This window comes from Papaver somniferum, chromosome 9 (genome assembly GCF_003573695.1).
Source record: "Papaver somniferum cultivar HN1 chromosome 9, ASM357369v1, whole genome shotgun sequence".
Lineage (NCBI taxonomy): Eukaryota > Viridiplantae > Streptophyta > Magnoliopsida > Ranunculales > Papaveraceae > Papaver > Papaver somniferum.
In genome coordinates, this window is record NC_039366.1 from 104,680,137 (window position 1) to 104,702,940 (window position 22,804).

The following is a 22,804-nucleotide window of genomic DNA, read 5'->3' on the forward strand; positions in this document are numbered from 1 at the left end:
TTTTCATAAAATCAATGATTAGTTGGGGCAATTGGTAAAAATTATGTATAAATTCATGTTGTATTTTCTTATTATTCTTCAATTTTATGAAACTAGAGAAATTTGTGGGTTTTAAAATTTGATTTTTTTATTAAGCAATGGTATATGTTTATGCATTAGCTTATGTTTAGTTTTTGATATTATTGAATTTAATTGCCTGATTTTTAATTTTAAGGTTTCAAACTGTGAAATGGGTCGTTATATATTGTTTCGGTTATGAAGCGAACCGATTTCCAAACTCAGGTTTTGACGGTTTTAAAATTATAAACACAATCACTCATGGTTTTGATTATGACATTATACAATACCCAAGCATCATGAAGGCGGGATACCCTACTAACAACTTTCTTTTCTTTTCTTTTTTCCCATATAGTTTATTTTATTATTATTTAAGCTTTCAGCTAATATGCAATCATCTGGTTTATTGTTCAAAATTGATTTATGAGCCTAAATCTTTAAGTTCGCATCACTTGGATTTTCATATTGAAACTATTTTTTAATTATTATTCATGCAAATTTATTAAATTAAATAATTAAATAATTTCAAAATTACGACAAAAAATTCCAAAGCTAACTTGGAGAAAGCAAAAAGAGAATGACAAGCAAGGACAAAAAAAAATCTCAACTAAATCTAAAGTAAGGGGTGTCGAGAATTTCAATACAACTTAAGAAATCAGGTGTTTCAATTATGATTTCTATATTGCTAACAGTTAATCCAGACTTATTTGGAAATCTGATATGCCGAAAATTAACTTCTCTGTAATAGTGGATATACAGAAGACCAATCATGTTTCTGACAACACATCTCCATCTTGCAAAAACAAGCCAAAGCACGTTTTCTCTACTAAAATCACTGACTACAGTTTTCGAGTCAAAAATCATGATAAGCTTTATGATGCTCATTTCAACAACCCATCCTAATACAATATTAACAACCAAAACTTTCGTAATATAGTTAGTTGCTACACCAATACCACCAAAAACAACACTCAAAACCTGATAATACTTACATATATCAATAATGATATACCCAGCATTACCAAAGGCAGAAACATCACAGCAAAAAAGAGTCTAGCCATCTTTAGAAGCATACAATTTACATTCCCTAATCATTAAGTCTTTAACCATCCTGGAACTTATTATGAGAAACTTGAGAATCTAAAGATCATAGATTAGTTCCACATACAACCTTTCATCCTATGACCCTCATTATGCACTAAATAAATGATTCTATATTTGAACCTTCCCATACAAGGCCTTGAATTTTCAAAAATTCTTTTATTTTTCTAAAACCAAAGATGCTTTTCATAGTTACACAAGCAGTTGTAAGCCAAGACGCTTTCATAATAGGATTTGTTTGCTTAGTAAACTTCAAATTTAAATCACTGTGAGTAAATAGATTATAGATTTTGGTTTACTAGTAAATACAAAAACTTAAAATAGCCTTCTTAGTGAAAACCCTTGTAATTTACTACTAATGTAATACCCTGTAGAAAAGGCAACTTATGTCACTTAATAATAATGGTAAACCCAGTCATTTGCGAAAAGCATCACAACTGATCAAAATAAATTATATATATTCAAAACTTGGAATTTAATTGGTCAATACTTGTCAACCAAACGGTATGTATTTGGTTATGAGTTATTCCAAACTTATTTTCCAAGTATTTACATGTATAAATAGCTCCCTTGAGCTCATTCGAGAACACGCTTCCATTTTATCTTCCATTGCTTCTAATTTTTACACAAAAACTTAATTACCTCTAGTTAGTAATTATATACCTAACCACAAATACTATTTTTACTATTTTCTCTCACTTTGCTCTTTTATCTCATGAGTTGGTAATCCTGGTGTTTGCAGGTAAAAACGGTTAACTGGTTTTTAAGGTAAAATTGGTGGAGTAGGAAAGTGCTCGATGAAGAAAAACGCCTAAACATTTAAATAAAAGTATTGCACGGGAATACTTTGAGTTTGAGAGACTAATATGTAGCATTGTGGCCTAAACCAAGAAAATGGTCGTTCCAGATTCAATTCGGCCAGAAAGAAGGAGAAGGGTCGGTCTATAGGTAGGGTAACTGAGAATGTGTAGAGATCAATGGAAATTGATTGATGCGTGATGTGTTAAAATGATTTGAAGATGATTTCTCTGTGTAAGTCCGAGAGAAATCCTCTGTGTGTTTAATATGGTTGTTAGATGACTAATGTCTGATGAGATGAATTCAGTCCGTGCTAAGTTGTCTCTATCATAGTTCAAGGAACCTATTTATTGCAGAGGTAATCAGCACATCGATCTTGTTAGAGCATTGCTCGGTTTAACCCACCAAGTGTTGGTATGTCAAGTTTGGTTGTCATATTTTAGTATCAAAACTCAATTAGAGTCGCTTGATTGAATGTACTAGAGTCAACTTCGTTTAGGTTAGACTAAAAAGTCTAGGAATGTTGAGACATACAAGTATTACCTTTAAGACCTGAATATTGTGAAGATGTATCGACTACAATGAAGACATCATCCTTCCACTTGAGGTATATTGATATTGACTTTACTTATTTTCACTCTTATCGTTGATTTCAAGTGGTTTAAGATTGAAAATATAACATGCGAGGTTATATTTAATTCTCTAGTATTATATTTGATTATTTTATTATGATCAAAGTGTCAAGGATGAATATTTGAATACGAAGTATAATGTTTATCTTTTGAACTTCATAAACGTGACGTCGACATAATCTATGTAACTCGTTACTTTATTGTGTATTGAATATAGGCGTGACTTCATCCTAGGAAACTATGTTTGATTACATATTTTTGAAGGAAGTACATATACGAAACTTGTTTCGTAACCGAAAGGAAATTAATTGTCGTTTTGGTCCGGTTTTCATTAAAGATCAATTGGATGACCAATTCAAACCTAAGTGATAACTTTCATAGAACCTATCTTGACTTATGTTGAGAGTTAGGGTAGAACCGATCTTTACCTAATTTGAATTTGGTATATGCAGTAGAACCGATCTTAACTTATATTGAGAGTCTTGGTAGAACCTATCTTAACTATTGTTGAGAACCTTGGTAGAACCGATCCTAGATATTGTTGGGAGTCATGGTAGAAAAGATACCTACATATATTTGGAGACTTGGTAGAACCGATCTTAACTTATGTTAGGAGTCATGGTAGAACCGGTCCCAAGAGCAAAACTGATCCTTCATATTCACATGTTACTTTACAGTTTTGTGTGAGTTTGAAATTAGGGTTTGCTAAATAATTTTTTTTTGGATATCGACATAATTTGGAAATGAATACAATTCTTATCTTTTATTGTCCACATATATTCCTTGATACTCAAGGTGATCATAATCCGAAATATTGTGAATCTTTAAAATTAATATTTTTGATTATTTGTTTTTGATTTTCCAGCAAATCAGAACATATCTCTTGGAAAGTAATATTAGTTAAGTGCCAAACTAATATTACATATTTTCTAAAGAGAGATTTCAGAATTACAGGTTGGATATTAGTTGGAAGTAAGAAAACCGAAATTAGATACTTATTGAATATATTGAGAACATTTCCATTTTTGGAATTTCCTTGTTGTCCAAACAACCTTGGTCTATAAATAGTTGAGTTTGCATTTCTTGCAAACTATCCTAAGAGCCACGCAAACTTCATTCGTGTTGTTTCTGTTGGAGCCATCTATCCGGGGAGGAAAGTACCCTCATTAGGCGAAATCTCTTACGACCGCTCGTTTAAAGACTTTTGTGGGATCAAGAAGCTCTACGAGTACCCTTGGTGGGAAAATAGATAATTACATTGTTATTATAATTTTCAATTATTGATTTGATTGACTAACGATTTTTGAAACTTTATTGCACCTAGTTTGATTATTCTTGGAGCCTTCTCTTTTGACATAAGGGTCACTCAAGTTAGATCAAAGAATTGACCGGATCTTTAGAACTATTGTTATATATAAAGACAACTTGTGATCATCAATTGTTAACAGACTTCGTTATGTGTGTGATCGATCATAAGTGGATTCAAGTTTGTGGTGTGCATATACATAAAAAGGCAACTGAAGATTTGAAGACAATAAGATTTTTCTTATTGGTTTACATATCTCGTGATTTGTACACACATCTTGATCGACTGGGATCTGACTTAGATATGATTTATCTTTGATAGATTTGATCATATAGTCAGTTAGATTGACAACTATCATTTGGTGGTAGTCTTCAATATCTGAATCTGATAGTTGTGAATCCGAATCTAAGTTACTAATTTGGATTGATCTTACCCGACAAAGGAGTTTACTTGTTTCAACGGAAGAACCTTTGTCAAAACTCAACGAATCTTTCTCTAAAATATTATTGGAGTAGTTATCAAACAAATTTGTTATTTTACTGTTTGGAAGACGATCAAAAGAAGTTGAGTGGTTAAGACTTTACATCGGCAAAGTAACTCAAGATAATGATTTTTTGTCTTGGGATTCACGTGCGTGACCAGACGGTCGTAGACGCATGGATACTGAAGGAACTAAGTAACTAGTGGTACATTACTTGGTCCCAACCATACGAAGTTGTCTTTGTTCTTTGTATAAAGGCTTAATTCTGAGAATATTCAAAACTGGGGTTTTTCTGCATTTGCGGTTTCCTCGTTAACAAAACCTTATTGTGTGATTTACTTTTATTTTCCGCAATTATAATTGTTTTTATTATAATTAAAAGTAAATATACTAGTACATTAAATCCTAATCACTTGATATTGATCCTATAGTAAATCTGTTTTAGACCGTAACTATTATCAAGTGAATACCTTGTTATTGTATTGTCTCGACTTTGTCCATAGATGATCACACTTGGTGTCGCACTAATAGGTTGAAACTGAAAAAAGCGTGGTGTATTTGGGTACCCTCGTAATTTTCAGAATTCCTGTAATGATAGTTGAAGAGAGTGGAAGAATGTGGAAGTGAGAAATCGTGTGGCTTTGCGTTGGAGATTTAGGTGATTGACCATCCACTATCCCTTTTGCTCCTTCGACTTCCAGCACGACTTACTCATATTTCTCATCGTGGATGTATTGCACATCACACGTGTTGTAGGCAATAGCGAATCCAAGGCCACAGGCCCCCATAATTTTTTGAAATTATAAAAACACCCATATATTTTCTAATATTTTATCCCTAAAACGATTCTCGACCCCCTTATAATTTTTAATATATCTCTATATTATCTATATATTTTGAGGTGTAGTTTTAAAAACTGACTCTATATATCTCATTTGTACTAGTAAGATTTGAAAACATATCTAGAATTAATTGATTGAGGAGATCTAGTTCATCCCAATCTTATTTTACACAAAGAAAATATCACTGATGTACATTTTCCTAAACCTTGTGTTGATTTAACTTAATTTTGTACCTTGTATAAGAGATATTTTCAGTAACATTCTTAGTTATGATCTTAAAAATAATGAGTGCCGCCACTGAATTTTTGTTTTAGATTCGCCACTGGTTGTAGGCCGCCAGACCAAAACCCTAGTGAATATTCCCCCATGTGACATGAGTTGACGTCTCATGTGAAAGTTTACTTTGCACACGTATTTTTTATGGTCGATCATTAACCGAGCTAGACTATGAGTCTTAACTGATAAATCAAACATAGTTCATAAATTCATGTTTATGATAGTGAAGCGTGAAGTGACTGTTGAGATAAGAACATGATTTGTTTACCATATGCGTTGAGTTTGGTGGGTCACTGATTATTGTGACATATCATTGTGTTATCTAAAACAACAATGATAGTCGAATGATTTGGATTGATAAGCATGAGTTTAATGATATTGCTTGATCGATCATAAACCATAGTGTTGATGCGTCAAATATTTGACAGGAAGTCATACGAAGATGATCATTGTTGAATGATCACAGAAGGTTCATCCTCGATCCACATGACATAAGTAAGTCGAATGAAAAGCAGAGATATTATAATATCAAAATAATGGTCAACAGATGAACCAACTAGATTTTGGTTGATGGACCAACTGAGTATTGGTTAATGAACTAATAAACCACTGATAGCTGGATCAATATGAAATATTGCCTCTAGAATATTGATAATTGAACCAATATGAAAAATATTGATTAAATATTAATAAAATATTAGTAGCTGTACCGAATACATATTGATATACGTTACTTCACACCCGGCCAAGCAATTTCTAAAGCAGTCTTTCGCAAGCATAACAAGTATCTTGCTACATGGGAGACTCATGGGTACAGTTTGGGCATTCTTGCATTCACTACTTTGGGCGAACTAGGAGAGGGTACAATCACCTTCTTGAAGAGATTGAAGAACTTCCTTTCTAACAACAATGCAAACTGTGACACTGGAGGCTTTCTGTTTCATAGAATCTGAGTTCAACATCAATAACACTTCCCCCCATTTCATGAAGTCATTGGCAGTATCTACTTTGGTGTTGTCAAAGATTTTATGCTCTCTAGCTTCCCCTTCAATGAGCGCGAGTCGATTATTTGGCAGTGCAACAAAAAGGAACATGCCATGGATTTTCTGAAGGTCATTCCTATTACTGGGCTCAATCAGTTTGTTGGTCTTAGACAGTTTCAGTTTATCCTCCAATATCGCTTGGCCATACCAATGTTTCTTGTTGATAGTGTTTGTTATAGCTGCGCTAAGCCGATGGATATCTAAGGAGACCATGTTGTGCACTGTGCTAAAGACGTGGGACCTAAATACAGACATGATATGGTAAGAGATTTGATCTTAGAAATATGCTACAAGGATGTTATTCCTGCCCAGAAAGAGGTTTCGTTGGGATTTCCTTCTAACAACGACAATGATCTTAAGCCGGCAGATATCTTAGTACACAGCTGGGAGGATGTGAAGGATGTGTGCTTTGACGTAACAGGAGTCTCACCTTTCACTAGTGCATGTACACGGTTATTCACCCCTGGACAAGCCAATACCGCTGTTGTCACACGCAAAAATAATGAATATCTTGACAAGTGCATTAGTAATGGTTGTGGTTTCGGTGTCTTGGATTTCACTACTTTAGGAGAGTTGAGTAGTGACTTTACTGTATTTCTAAAGAGGTTGAGTAACCGCCTTGCTAGTCACGATGCGAACTACAAAGTTGGCAGTTTACTCTTCCATAGACTAGGTATTATTATACAAAGAGGAGTTGGAGCCCAGATTGTCGCTAGGGTGCCAGCTAACCACTTGTAATTACTTTTTTTTTTGTTATTTTTTTATGATAATAATAATAATAATAATATAATAAAAAATATAAATAATAAATAATAAACAAAATACATAAATAATTAATTAAATTATTAATTGTTGGATCAATATAAAAATTATTGGTGTTTGAACATGTTCAAAATTTTGCTCTGCACAACATTAGATTCAAAACCCTAGTTTTTGATTGATAGATGATTTATGAATGATTAAATGTGGATCAACCAATGGATGAGAGGGGACCAACTATTGGTGGTGATGGAATGACCAAGTGGCGCCCAAGCGCTTTGTTGAGCATTCGCCAAAGTCAATTGCAGAGCACATGGTGTGTGGATGATTAATTAGTGTTTTACCGTAATTAAAGTAGTGTTTTGCAGAGTATTAGGTAATAAAACCTAATTATGGTAGGAGGAGGGACCGGCCATAGGTGGCAGTGGAACCAGCTAGTGGTGCATAGATGATGGTTCAACTTGTTGGGGAGAGTTTGAACCAAATATGGATTTCTGGGGATTAATTTGGTGATTAACCAATGAATGAGGTGGTATCGGACTTTTGATGGACAAGGGACCAACCATGGTGGTTCTCATGCCACCATGTCATTCGCAAACCATTCCCGAGAATTTTGGTATTTTCTGATGGTCGATCAAGCTTTATTTTGTATTTTGAGAAGAGTTTGATCTTGACTGAAACTCTTGATTTTGTTAGAAGGATGAAGTAAATTTTTTCTTGAAGGAAAAATATTTGGGAATACTAAAATAATATTATTTTAATATTTATCAGAAAGTCATGATGGTTGTGGGACCTCTTGCTTTGCAAACCTGGTCTATGAAACAAGATTTGAGAAGAAATAGAAAACTAAAGAATTTTGATTGAAAGAGGAAGTCATTGAAACCCTAATAATAATAAAAAAATATTAAAAATTAAAATGGGAGTGCATGACCGGCCATGGCACCGGCAGGATGGCCGGTGGGACCGGTCCCACACGGCTTCTTTTTATTTTATTTTTCACTCTCCCCCTTTCCTTTTTGATTAGCCTTCTATCTCCTCTTTCATCCATGTTTATGGATGCTCTTTGGAGCATTATTACTAAGTACATCCATGCATTTTACTCAGGCTTACTTGGTGGTGCCCCTTATGCCCGGAAGGTAAACCATTCATTACCAATCCATGGAATTCAAATGACAAAGCCATGAATTAAAGTAAGTAAATATTAGGGTAAATTAATATATTTTTCTAGGAATTCATCTGATGAATATTCAGTACTAGACTTAATTAATTAGTCGCTCTATACTAGCAGACAATCTGTCTAGGAGCATTTAATTGATCCAGATATAAGACTACAACATCATGTTTTTTCTGAATATTATTATGCGACAAGTAACAACACTAAAGACATATTTCGAATACAGAAAGAGATACCGAGCCGCTCAGCATAAATGATAAAAATACATGGAATACTGAAAGCGCTGCCTCAAATGCTCTAACATTCCCATCATGTATTGTTGCTTTGATGAGGTTACAAAGATGCAATTCAGTTCTCCTGCGGAACGTGGAGATATGAATTTTTATATGCTTCTGATGCTGTCAGAGATATATAATTTTCTTATGTGATTTTACGAATTTAACCTTCATATAAAATCCACCATCAACACATGGGTAAATTAGGGCATATGCGGATTAATTGAGACATATTTAATATATATAAATGGTATAAAAAACCCAGAGTCGCCAGACTTTTTAAACAAAGATACCAACCATAAGTTGAGGTCCATAAACCATATTTCTTAACAGTGAAACAAACACCAAATTTAACAAAGACTTATAAATTTGATTATTTATATTTTCAAAAATGCCAAAATAATCTTTCCATAGACGCAAAAGGGTAAAGTAAAAAACTAAAAATATTAAGTGATCAACATTTTCCTTTGCAACTGATTTTTTGGAGAAAATTTGAATCATATTGTGACGGACTGGAAAATTACGCCTAGCAACTCAGTTGCATGCAGGCCATAACTCCCTGATACGCCACTAATCGGGTCTTAAAACTAGGCAAGCGCACGTCCATTTGCCCCTGCAAGCATGCTCGACAAGCATGATACATATACACTTAGCTTCCATATCGTTCCAACTTACCCCAGAACAAGGGTATAAAGCCTTGAAGGCTATGGCCAATGTGTTGTTATATGTATTACCGGCTTTCAAAACTTGTCCAGGTATAGTTCACACCTTGGAATTACGCACAGGCCATTGAAGGTTGTTTGTGGGTATAAACGACTCACAGGTTTTTGTTTAAAAAATTGGTGGAGGAGGCAAGTGTTCGAAGTTGTGAATCGTCTGAACCTTTAAACAAATGTATTGCACGGGAGTACTTTGAGTTCAAGAGACTAATCTATAGGACCCTGGCCTAAACCAAGACAACGGTCGTTCCAGGTTCAATTCGGTCACAAGAGGAGGAGAAGGGTCGGTCTGTAAGGAGGGAAGCTGAGATTGTGTGGAGATCAATGAAGATTGATTTGTAGGTGATGTGATGTGTTGAACTGCTGTGAAGATGATTCTCTGTGTAGACGAGAGAAATCCTCTGAAAGTGTTTGATAACTTGACAGTGATGAGTCTTAGTTGTTGTTAGTTATCAGATCATAGGCTCAAAAATCTATTTATAGCAGCACATCAATCTCCTGTAAGTGGTGACAGTTGAAGGTATTGGAAGAATGGGGAAGTGGGAGATCGTGTAAGAACCATTTCCACTTTACACGGAAGATTGGGTTGATCGATCATCTACTATTCCATTTACTACTTAACTGTCAGCACAATTTACCATAACTCTCTTCGTGGATGTACCTCACATCGCACGTGTTGTAGGCCGCCAGACCAAAACCCTAGTGATATCCCCCAATGTGACGTGAATTGATGTCTCATGTGTGAGTGTTTAATCTTTGACATAAGACTATGAGTCTTATGAACTGAACCGACGGAGTTCAATATTATGATGGATGAGGCATGGAATGTCGGAACAACAACATGCTCTGCAGACCATGAATGTTGAATTAGGTCACCGATGACTGTGTCATATCATTATGCTAATGACTTAGCAATGGTTTTATGATATTGCTGGATCGATCATAAATATTTATGTTGATGCACTGAGCACTTATGAAAATAATCATTGATGAATGATCATAAAAGACTTTTCTCGATCCATATGTCATGAGTCAGACAAATGACGAGGAGAGATTATAATATTAAAATAATGGTTGACAGATGAACCAATAAAATACTGATAGCTGGATCAGTATTAGATTCTCAAATATTGATAGTTGAATCAACATGAGAAATACTGCAACTCGAATATTTATAGCTGAATCAATATGAGCAACGTTGCTCTCAGCAAGTAAATATTGATAGTTGAATCAATATTGCCGAAAGTGGCAGTTCTGAACCTTGTTAGTCGTGATCCATTGCTAGCTGAAATAATTAGGGTATTGCCAGATAGATCAAGTACTGCTGGATCAATATTAAATTATCGGTGTTTGAACATGTTCAGAATTATGCTAGACAGAGCATTCAGTTCTGAAAATGAGGGGGTCTAACAACCTCACTCAATATTTCGATTAGGAATCTGTATGGACTAACTTTAATATACTTTTAAGAGAATCAACTAGACAGTCAGACTCAATCTTAATAACAAGTATATCAAGGAGTTAATATCTCTATCTCTCGATTTCATCTACACTCAAACAATTAGAAATATGTGAGTCTTTATCAAATACAAAAGATATAAACTTGGATGGTACCAAAGACCAATATCCAAGGATCAACCAATTTCCAGTCAACAACCAAAGGTTGGATTTCACAATTGATCGATACAACACACAACCTGTGATATTTCAATTATATAACAAAATATAATGCGGAATAGAAATAACACATACACCAAATTTTTTGTTAACGAGGAAACCGCAAAAGCAGAAAAACCCCGGGACCTAGTCCAGATTGAACACCACACTGTATTAATCCGCTACAGACACTAGCCTACTACAAACTAACTTCGGTATGGACTGTAGTTGAACCCTAATCAATCTCACACTGATTCAAGGTACAGTTGCGCTCCTTACGTCTCTAATTCCTGCAGGATACTACGCACTTGATTCCCTTAGCTTATCTCACCCACAACTAAGAGTTGCTACGACCCAAAGTCGAAGACAAATCTGTATCACACAGAAAAGTCTACGATAATAGATAAATCTGTCTCCCACAGATAAACCTAAGAGTTTGTTCTGTCTTTTGATAGAAATCAAGGTGAACATGAACTAATTGATAACCCGGACTTATATTCCCGAAAAACAACCTAGAATTATCAATCACCTCACAATAATCTTAATCGTATGGTAGCGAAACAAGATATTGTGGAATCACAAACGATGAGTCGAAGATGTTTGTGATTTATTTTTATCTTGCCCTATCGGAGATATAATATCAAGTCAATTATTCAATTGAACTCGTACGATAGAAAATGGCAAGATCAGATCGCTCAACTACAAGAGAAGTAGTTTCGTCTGGATTCACAATCCCAATGAAGTCTTTAAGTCGTTAACCTACAGGGTCTCAATAAGAAACTTAAGGTTAAAGGAGAATCGACTCTAGCAAAACCAACTAGTATCACACAGGAGGTGTGGGGATTAGTTTTTCCAGTTGCTAGAGTTCTCCCTTATATAGTTTTCAAATCAGGGTTTGCAATCTCTGTTAGCTTAGTAACAAAGCATTCAATATTCACCGTTAGATGAAAACCTGATTAGATACAAGCTAATATCTTTCAACCGTTAGATCTAAACTTAGCTTGTCACACACAAATGAAATGTATTCCATTTAGGTTTGAGTAACCGTACCTAAACATGTACACTTAGTTGGTTCACAAATATTTAACCAATGGTTAGCCATATGAGCACTTCCATATTAATCGTATTCATATTTCTCATAACTAGTTCAAATGACTCATAAGAACTAGTTGATGAGTTGTTCAATTGCTTAGGTCTTTATTCATAGACACAATTGAAACAAAATCGGTTTGATTCATTTGAATCAATTCATGAACAATATATCCACTGTTTGCAAAGATTGCATTCCTTATAATTTATTGTTTTTTAAGTTCATGAACTACTGATTTGAGAAATAACCAGCTTGGGTACGCGTACGGGTATGCGTACCTTAGCTACCGGATTTGAGTTGGTTTTTGGTTTCCAAACTCAGCAGAATTTTTCGGGTAAAAAAGTTCCGCCAGTACACGTACGGGTACGCGTACCTAAGGTGACTGGTTTATGAGTTCGTAAACTCCAAACTCAGCATAATTTTCCGGAAGGAAAAGTTCCGCCAGTACGCGTACCCAACCTGTCTCCTTCACGAATACCATATGCACACATATGCACACATTTTGTTTCCGGTACATGAATTTATACATTAATGTGCGAACACACTATATATGCTTATATCAGTAGATGGTAATCTCAATTCTACATTTCAATCATTGAAACATTCTTCTATAATGCTATAATAGTCGTTATTCACAACTATCGTCATCAAAGCCATTTTCAAGATTGAAACGTCATCATGACTTTCAGCACGGGTAAAGATGAAAAATGGTTAAAGCGAAAGCTTACAAACACATATTTCGAGAAAAATATAGGCGAGTAAACTCGGCTCGAAATAGCAAATGTGTATGTATGAAAATTATCATACTTATACGACTTTTGTCTCAAGAGTAGGAGATAGAGTAGATAGACTTTTGAGTGATAGATAAGTTCAAGTCTCCACATACCTTTTAGTTGGATGAAGTTTCACTGGTTCCTTGAGTAGTTCTTCGTCTTCGTAAGATGATCGCCATGGAGTCTTGAGCTCAACTACACTTAACTATCCTAGTCCGAGACTTAGCTATAAGTAGACTAGAAATCAAGACACATAGTTTTGAAAACTAAATTTGACAAACAAGCTAGAGATAGCAAGGATTGCGAGTTCGACCGAGCAATGCTCTAACAAGTTTAGTTATGGTCAATGGATGATCAACTGAGAATCGACCAATGGACGAAAGAGGGACCACCCCTATGAGTGATGGAACGACCATGTTGTATCTGAATGCTATACTGAGCATTTACCAAACTCCTTTGCAGAGCAGTTGGTGAAAGGATGATTAATTGATGTTTAATCCATTACTCAAATTGTGCTTGACTGAGTAATAGGTAGTAGAACCTAGTCATGGAGATAGGAGGGACCGACCAAGAGGTGTAAGACCGGACCTTGGTGGTCGTCAGACCATCTGATGGTGAGTGGATCATCATTCCCAGTTGCACGAAGGAGTTTGAACCAAATATGGATTTTGGATGATTAATTAGGTCAAAAATCATCAAAAGAGGTGGGACCGGCTTTTGCAAGCCAAAGGGCCGACCATAACCGGTCATGGTTGCGTGCCCGTGTCGCCTGCTCTCCGCGGACCAATCCTAAAAATTTCGGTATTTTCTGATGGCCCATTGAGCATTATTTCATCCTTGTATGAAGAATTTGAGTTTAACTAAAACTCTTAATAATGATGGAAGGATCATTATTAAAAATGTTAAAATTATATTATTTTAATATTTCTCATAATGGTAGAAGGACAAGTCATAATGGTTGCGGGACCACTTGTCTTTGCTAGCCACATGGTTCATGGAAGTTTCATGAGTTTTGATTAAAAGTGGAATCCTTGAAAGAGCAAAACCATAATAATAATAATAAAATAAGGAAAAAAGGGAAGGGCCGGCTGGAACCGGCGGCGTGGACGTTCGTCTAGCTGTGTGGGCCCACCTTCACGGTTCTTCTATTATTTTATCTTTTCTCTTTTCTTCTTTGATCAAACTTCCAATCCTAAGTTCTTTCATAAATGCTCCTTTGAGCATTATTACTAAATACACTCGTGCCACTTGCTCGGGGCTTACTTGGGGTGCCCCAAATGCCCAAAAGGTAAATGTCCATTACTTTCCATGGAATTCGACCGAGAAAAGCCATGGATCCTGAATAGGTGAATATTTAGGTGTTAATTAGTGTATAATTTCTAGGAATTCAATCCGAAGAACACTGCGACTATATTTAATTAATTTATTACTATATACTAGCGTACAATATGTCTAGGAGCATTTAGATATGATGTGATCAACATCATACGTTGTTCCGGGTTAATTCAGACACCAGAGCTAAATTATGAATTTAATAAAAATGTACTAAGTCTTTCAGCTTTAATCATGAAATATATGGAACATCAAAATTTATGCTTCAGAAACCCTAATATTGCCATCATACATTATTACCGCCATGGTATTATCAAACTGCGATTCACTTTGTGAAGATACAATTTTTCTTATGATTCCGATACCGATCAGAGATACATAATTTTCCGATGTGATTTTACGAATATGATATTCGTCAAAAATCCACCATCAACAAAGGTTTAATTTCACCTATTTACTTAGCTTATGCAAGCTCCGCTACTTACATCTCGATATAACTTACTTTTCTGGCCATGCCCAACGTGTCATTGGTGCATGCCTATGTCGAACGCCTTGATAAATATGAGCTTCCAAGGAATGAACCATGTTAGCGTCACTTTGCTCTAACCCATCCTCCTAATTGGCCAGATGCACCATTTGGTGCCACATTGGCCAATATAATTCGCGTAATGCACATTAACGGTGCAATATAATCCTTTGGCAAATATGCCCGACATGATGCGCAATTATGCCGCGATATATGCCTTCAGAATGCGCCATACTTGGCGCTATATTGGCTCTAGGCAAATGTTCTTTTTAACGCAATAGAAGCTTGAGATGAAGCTTCATCTCAGGCATGGCACATCTTTGAGCATGCACCATGTTAAAAACACAGGGTATTACAAGTGTCGATAGTTAATATACGCCGACTTCATGTTGAATCTGGAAATCTTAAAGAGTTGGGGCTAGGGTTAAACATAATTTTATTTATCATGAAATTTACATCAATTTTCACTATAGTTCTACTTAATAATTAATGAGTAAATATCCTTCAACTGTTAAAATTTGTTGATTTTCTAAGTAATTGATGAGCATTTTGATATTTTTGAGTAATGGGATTTTGTTTTACTTTTTGGGTATAAAAGGGATTGATAATTCGTCAACAATGAATTATATCTTTGTGATATTTAAGAAATTTAGACGTGTATCCAAAGATTAATGAATATTTTTACGTTATAACACCACTTTATGTTAGTCTTTTACAGTTTTTTTACTATTTTAATGATATCGTTTTTTGTTTCAAACTATATTTTCATTCAGTGATTTATACATAACTTGTTGTAGACACATCTAGATATTTTTAAGTTCTCTAATAGTATTTAATTCGTATTTCGATCACTTGGTGGAGTATATTTTGTTAAAGATCAAATGTTCAATAATAGGGCAACCTTATATCTATGTTTACTTAATACGAAACAACTAACAATGTATGTGTTGATGGGGGATTTTTGACAAAGGCAAAAATTGTAGAATCATCTCTGCATAGGTTCATAAATATAAAATATATGTGTACAAGTTCATGATACTACATCAGAACTACGAATTTGTATGTCGTCTTATATTATGCAAGAGAGTTGGGAATGCATATCCAATCAATGGATACATTGATCCTATAGCTCCTTCGGATACGTATATGCCTGCATAATATCAGGTTTTCACTCGGTTGAACTCTCGATATTTCATTTATGCATATGCATGTTGCATGTATTACTCTATATGTACCCGTAATGAGTTGCTACACCATTCTTGGATAAGTATGCTACTAGATGGATATCCTATAGTGCAGAGTCATATCAAACATTCTCTCAGGTCGCGAAACTTCCATAACTGAGTTCCTTGAAACTTGTTTGGTATACACATCATGTTCAAAAGAGCAACATGTTCAAAAGAACAACATGCTTTGGTATACGCATCATGAGTTCCTTGAGTCATCCAAAGATTTAGTATCACTACAATATGAGTTGATGACAATCAGCCTATTCAGAGTTGAATATTTTTTTGAAGGAAATCATGGCTATGCCTTAGTCAAGATAAAATGTAGTCCATGACTCTACTATTTTCCTACAAGATATCAAAATATGTCACGTGGAGGGTTTTCATGGGGTATTAGTCTTGTGGTTTACAATAACATGCGACGTGACAACACCCCATAACGAGAAAGCAACAAGTAGTTGTAACGGTTAAAAGCAGTTAAAAAAATGATGGTCTGCAGTCTTCCCTGACATAGAAGACATGACCTCATGATGTCCACTTCTATATTCATTCACTACCTCAATTAATTACGAGGAAACAATTTGTGGTTGTTACAACTATAAATAAATGTCTTCATTTATTTACAAAATAACCAAACAACATTGGCTTCATCAAGTCATGAATGGTTAAGCAATAAACCTCGTATTGTATTCCTTAATACTATGTCTATCTAGAGTTCAAATATGCTTCACAATTATGTTTTCAATATGCACGACTTGAAAAATCCGTCAGGGAATGAAACAGTTCAAGTTAAATATCACTAACCTCAAGTGGAAGGATGATTGTTGTCGTTGTAGCTCCTTGCTTCTTCACATCTTCAAGTCTTCCCAATACTTGTAAAGTCTCATATCCTAATACTTTCAAGCTAACATATACGAAGTTGACTCTAATACATAATCATACGACTCTTAACATGAGTTTTGATTCACTAAAATATGACAACCAAACTTGACATACCAACGCTTGGTGGGTTCAACCGAGCTATGCTCTAACATAAGGATATCTCCTTTTTTGGTTTTAATCTTGTAGCTTGTAAATTTACTATCCAACCCTGTATTTATAATGATTTTGCCTCCACTTTGTCTCATTGGGTTAAGGTTAACTTTATTTCTATGTTTTGGACCGGATCTACAATTTTGCTTCGGCCAGTTATCGAGAAATCAGAGGTTTGAATCTCACTATCAATGTTGGGGGGTTCAAAATCCAAAATAACACATGTTGTGGAGAAATATAATTATTTAGACGAAGTCCTATGGTCTTCTAATCTAGCATTTAGATTGGCAGTTAGGACAACCTCTTAAGTCCTATAGTAGTGATAATCTAGCATCTAGATGTGCTGAATAGAACATGGAAAAGTAGACGCACTGAATGAAACAACGCAATCATCTCAGCCGTTGGATCAAAATATAAATCAATCTGCGCTGAACCATTTTGTGAAAAGGTGATTTTGACTGTGATGAACCATTCACCGAAACTACCTCGCTACTAGTTTACCTGACATGCGAGATATATCTAGAGAGAAGTAGTGTTAACACCGCCTAACAAAGAAGCAGTGTTAACAAATAGGCCGCTAACAAAATTGGCTAGAGTTTTTCTATAAACCCCACCGAGAATCCGGTCGGCAGAGACTACAAAGTAGTACAGCGTCTACGGACCCAATAAAGTGATCCAGCTAACTACACAGGTTGCCCATAAGATACTGGGCAGTGCTGCACTGATGAATGAGTACGGCGCGAAACCGGAAAAGTAGTGTAGGAATGTGAGCTGGCATTTTTAATATTCTGTGACTATAAAGAGAAAGATATTAAACAAAATATATCATATTTGCCAACTTGCCAAACAAAAGGGGCAAGGAGTGTTAATGTGACCATGAAAAAGTACGACTTAAGGTGGACGGCAACAAAAATTAATTATTAAGGAATTAAAATTAGGAAAACAAAAATTCTTTTCATCCTCCCTTTATGGGAGAAATGGTCAGGTGAGAACCGTGTGTATAGCTAGTGAGTGGTATTTTTTCATTGGTTTCCCAACTCTTTATCCAAATTCTCTAATTTGCCCCCTCTTTCCATCATTTTATAGTAAACCATTTAGTTTGGGAACGATTTTTAACCGCCTGTTTAGAAATAAAACACACCGATAAGACAAGACATCGAGAAATTCTGAAAGTTTTTTTTTTTTTTTATCAGACGGCAGCTAAAATTGAACCCCAACATATAATTTGGGAGTTCAACCCCTAGCTAATTGGGCTAATCCCAGTTGGTCGATTAAGTCTAACCATGCATCAGCTTGTTGAGTAAGTATTTGCTTGTTTAGCAATGACACAACATGTGCACAAATTAAACCAAGAAGTTAAACACAAGAGTTTACGTTCTTGTGATCTTGACGCAATCAACATGGTAGAGTAAATTTAGAATGTTTGCACATATAGAAGATGCTAGATGTTGTAGCCCAAAGGGAAACATGAAATGGGCTGTTATTATTGGCGGTAAAGCTTTTAATTCTCCAACTAATCCTGAATTCCATGATAAATGACACTTTATTATTATCTGATCTCTCTGATTCATCCACCAAACTAATTCAAGATTTTTACGTTCACACAACAGTAGAATCCGTAAATATCACTATAACAGAGCAGATTCTTAAATAAAATTTAATTACCAGAAACAGTCTATACTACTAGTAAATATTTTCACATTTAAAAACCCATACATACCCCTATCATTTATTCCTTATCCATCTACCCCTATTCACACACGCTGCTACACAGTTAAAACAAGGATCAGAAATAAGGATCCATTTGTCTATATATTTGGAAACCAAGGGTACTGTTGTCTACAAGTGTTTCATGAGTTGTGATGAGTCTTGTGACTGACAGTAAGGAATTTCCATTTATTTAATTTTTTCCATTTTTTTTAAGGATTTAGGGCTTTACAATTCATCTCTCTTCTCTTCACTTGAGAGCTTATCTTTTTTATTTATTTTTCCCTTCAATATTCCTCACCCCTCTGTGGAATGTGAAGGATATTTGATTCAATTACCAAACTTGTAGCTATTATTCCGGAGTGATTGTCGGATAAATATTGCATTTTATTTTTGATTTTATCTCTCAGTGTTTTGAGCTTCATTTTAGTACAGATTTCAGACTGGTTTTACTCAAAATTATCTGAAAAAAAATGAAGAATTGAACTTCATTTGTGTGAGTTTAACAGCTTAGTGGAAGTAAACAGTGATCTTTGGTATTTGTGCAGCAAATGGGGATGATTCAATGGAAGTTTTTAGGGTTTTCTGATTGTTCTGTTTGATTTTGGGGTTCAAGAAGGTTGAAGCAGAATCACATTTCTGGTTTCAGAAGCAGAGATTTTTGGTTTTTTTTTCTTCTTGTTAACACTGTTGAGAGTGTTCTGATTTCTCGGCTTTACCCAAGACCAGGTATTTTCACAACTTTTACTTTATTAGTCCAAAAAAAAAGAAGAAAAATTTGGAGATAAGAATCAGAACTTTAAGACTAATGAGGAACAATTAGGGTTTGGGTTTTTGATTTCAGAGATGAAATGAGTGAAAAAGAATCAACTTTTGTTCTTTATTTGTACTCGTTGAAATAATTCTTCTTTTTTGTGAAGGGGGATATTAAAGGGGAAAAGACTCTCTAGGTTTATTAGGTTCACAACGGTTGAAAGCTTTATACTAAGAGATTTTTTCTTTTTACTTGAGATATCCGTTGGTTGGTTTCATTTACAGAGGGATTTTACTTTACTGAGATCTGATTATGATGTTTGAGAAGAGTAATCAATAAGCATTCTTTGGTTAAATTGATTGTTTTGGTTGAATCAACTGTTGAAAGAAGTTCTTTTACTTTTGAAGCATCAATGGGGCTTTATGGAAGTCTCTTGATGCTTCTTCTTCTTCTTCCATTGATGTTATCAGTGAAAATTCAAGCTCAATCTTCTGAATCACCTAGTACTTCTGCAAGATCACTTGATAGACTTCTTCAAGATTATGCTTATAGAGCTTTTATTAACCCTAAAACAGGTCTTCCGTATGATGGAGAAGTTCCTTCGAATTTGACTGGTATTAAGATTTCTGCATTGAGACTCAGAAGTGGAAGTTTGTATAAAAGAGGTGTTGATAACTATAAGGAATTTGAAATCCCTGTTGGTGTGACTGAGAAACCTTATGCTGAGAGACTTGTTCTGGTTTATCAAAACTTGGGTAATTGGTCTTTAAGTTATTACCCGTTACCTGGTTATACATTTCTAGCTCCAGTTTTGGGTCTTCTTGCTTACGATGCGAGAAATCTAACTGCAACGAATTTGCCTGAATTGAATCTAACTGCTTCAGATAAACCCATTTTGATTAAGTTTCAAGATGTGAACTCAGTTCCAATTGGATCAACTCCAAAGTGTGTTTCATTTGATTTACAAGGTTCGCCATTGTTCAGCAATGTAGTATCAGAAAATGTATGTTCCACATTTACACAAGGGCATTTCTCTATTGTGATCGCATCAGTTGCTCCAGCTCCGGCACCTGTAACTCCGTCTCCTCCCAGGCCAAAGATTGGTGGAGGGAAGAAAAATAACAGCAGAATTTGGAAGATTGTTGGTTCTGTGATTGGTGGAGTAGCTTTGTTAGTTCTGTTATGTTTTTTGGTAACTTGCATAAGCAGATATAACAAAAGGAAGAAGATTCAGCAAATGGAAACTGCGGCTGAAGTTGGGGAAGCACTGCACATGACATCGATTAGGGATACAAGGGCACCAACAGCAATGGGAACAAGAACGCAGCCAGTTCTCGAACATGAGTACGTCCCTTAGATTATCAGCATTGCATAATGTGGGAACAAGAACACGGCCAGTCCTCAAGCAAAGTACGTTCCTTTGAAATTCGATTTGTAAATGCAAACCCCACCATTCTTCGTTTATCATTTTAGTTTACCCACATTCATATTCTTAGTTCAATCAATGATTTTAACATATATTTCTTCTTAGTTATGTTCTCCTCCTATCTATGTTGGTTAGTTGTTTTGCTTGAATCGTTAGTGTGAAGTGTGTAATTTCAAAAACTATCAAATGTGGATATAATCTCTACTCATTAGAATGAAATGTATAATGAGTGTACAGTGGGCTGAAAAATAGACCATCCAATCTTATGAATGTCGTCAATACATTCTGCTTAGTGGTTCTCATGATTTTGATTTATTCATCTTATTTTAGTGTTTGTGTTGGTTGATTTACATACACATTATCTGCATGCTGACTGCTGAGCACCATAGACTGAGCTGAAAAACCCATTTTTTTCCTCTGTTTTGATTTTTTTTTGGTACCACAAATATCTGGAGCTCTGTAACAGATGTTGAAGATTTCTTTCTTTCTTTCTCTACTTTTCAAGCTTACCAAACTTTCAGTTTTAATAGAATTTTCTTGTTGGTGATATCTAAAAGGTTGTTTAAAGTTTCAACAGATCATTATTATCATTAATACGTGCCTTCTTTTCAGATTTTTCAAGTCCTGAGACCAAGTCAATACTTTTTTCATGGTTTGACTATGATCTGAACTTCAGATATATCTAATGGTAACTGGAAATTTAGTTAGGTAGCAGGAAGTAGAATCAGTTGAATATGCCAGCTGAGTAGGTGTTGCTTGTGAAGTAAAATGTTTGCTTGATTATGGAATTGTTTATATTACTAATATGCGTCCAAATCAGATTATTACATTACTTAACTTTTGATTACAAGATCTTTTATTTTTAACTTTTAAGAAACTTACAAATGGCACAAAGAGACACATGAATCTATAGTGGGTTGGTGTAAGGAAGAGGTGTCCTCTAAGTCGCAAACATATAAAGTGAAACTCTATTTGTCTTTAAAAATAGGTGCACATGTGTGTGGGGGAGAATTGGACCTACTTCAAAGGAGCATAGGATCCCGAATTCTGAAAAGTTTATTATATATCTATCTTCAGAAAACAAGGTGATGGTGGTATACAGTCAAACAAAACAAACATTTAGTACTAATTAGAAAAGAAAGGAAAAAGAACATCCCTGCAAATCCCAGCTAGGATTGGTGTTTTAGAAAAGGTTAAACAAGGGTCCTGAACAAAACATCAGTTGTTAGGTAGTGGCTTAAAAGGTTTCCCAGATTTTACGTGTTAAATTTAAAGAAAAATGAAATGATCAAATTTTGGGTTTAATCAAACAAATACAAATCCATTCATTATGCAAATTACTTGTCAAAAATGATTTTAGAGAACTTTCTCTCTTTCCAGTCCGGCATTTCCCTTTCGCAACCTAGTCCACATTCCCAAGCCTTGACGACAGCCAGAAAAAAAAATGTCGACTGTGACATTCTTTTGATTAGAAATTTATAAGCCACAATGGGAAAAAGAAGAAAACAACGAATGCACTTCATACGTCGAAGAAAAAAACAGCACAAAATATAAAACATGAGAACTCTTTTGTTCTGTTATGTCGGTAATTCATAAGTAATGAAGAAGTTCCCAGTTCGCATCTCTGTAGTTAACTGTTAAACCATAGCTATTACCAATTTCGTGTCTTAGCATTTCTCCATTTCTAGAGTAAATGCTCTCACCATTTCTTACTGTGGGAAGTAACTACCTGGAAAGTAATCACTTTGTTACAGTTTTCCAAGCAATACTGGAGAACTCAGAAAGATTGAAACCAAGATTGGTTTCTTATTGAGTTGTT

The 22,804-nt window shown here is 35.0% G+C and overlaps 1 protein-coding gene across 1 annotated transcript; it reads left to right on the top strand.

The window, feature by feature from the left end:
- The first annotated feature begins 19,015 nt into the window (after positions 1-19,015).
- Positions 19,016-21,317, top strand: LOC113313749. The gene has a single exon (XM_026562541.1). The coding sequence runs from the start codon at positions 19,972-19,974 to the stop codon at positions 20,914-20,916; it is 945 nt and encodes a 314-aa protein (XP_026418326.1). The 5' UTR covers positions 19,016-19,971; the 3' UTR covers positions 20,917-21,317.
- The last annotated feature ends 1,487 nt before the right edge of the window (positions 21,318-22,804 follow it).

Coding starts and splice junctions, on each gene's coding strand:
- LOC113313749 (XM_026562541.1), top strand. CDS start 19,972: ATGGGGCTTTATGGAAGTCTCTTGATGCTTCTTCTTCTTCTTCCATTG.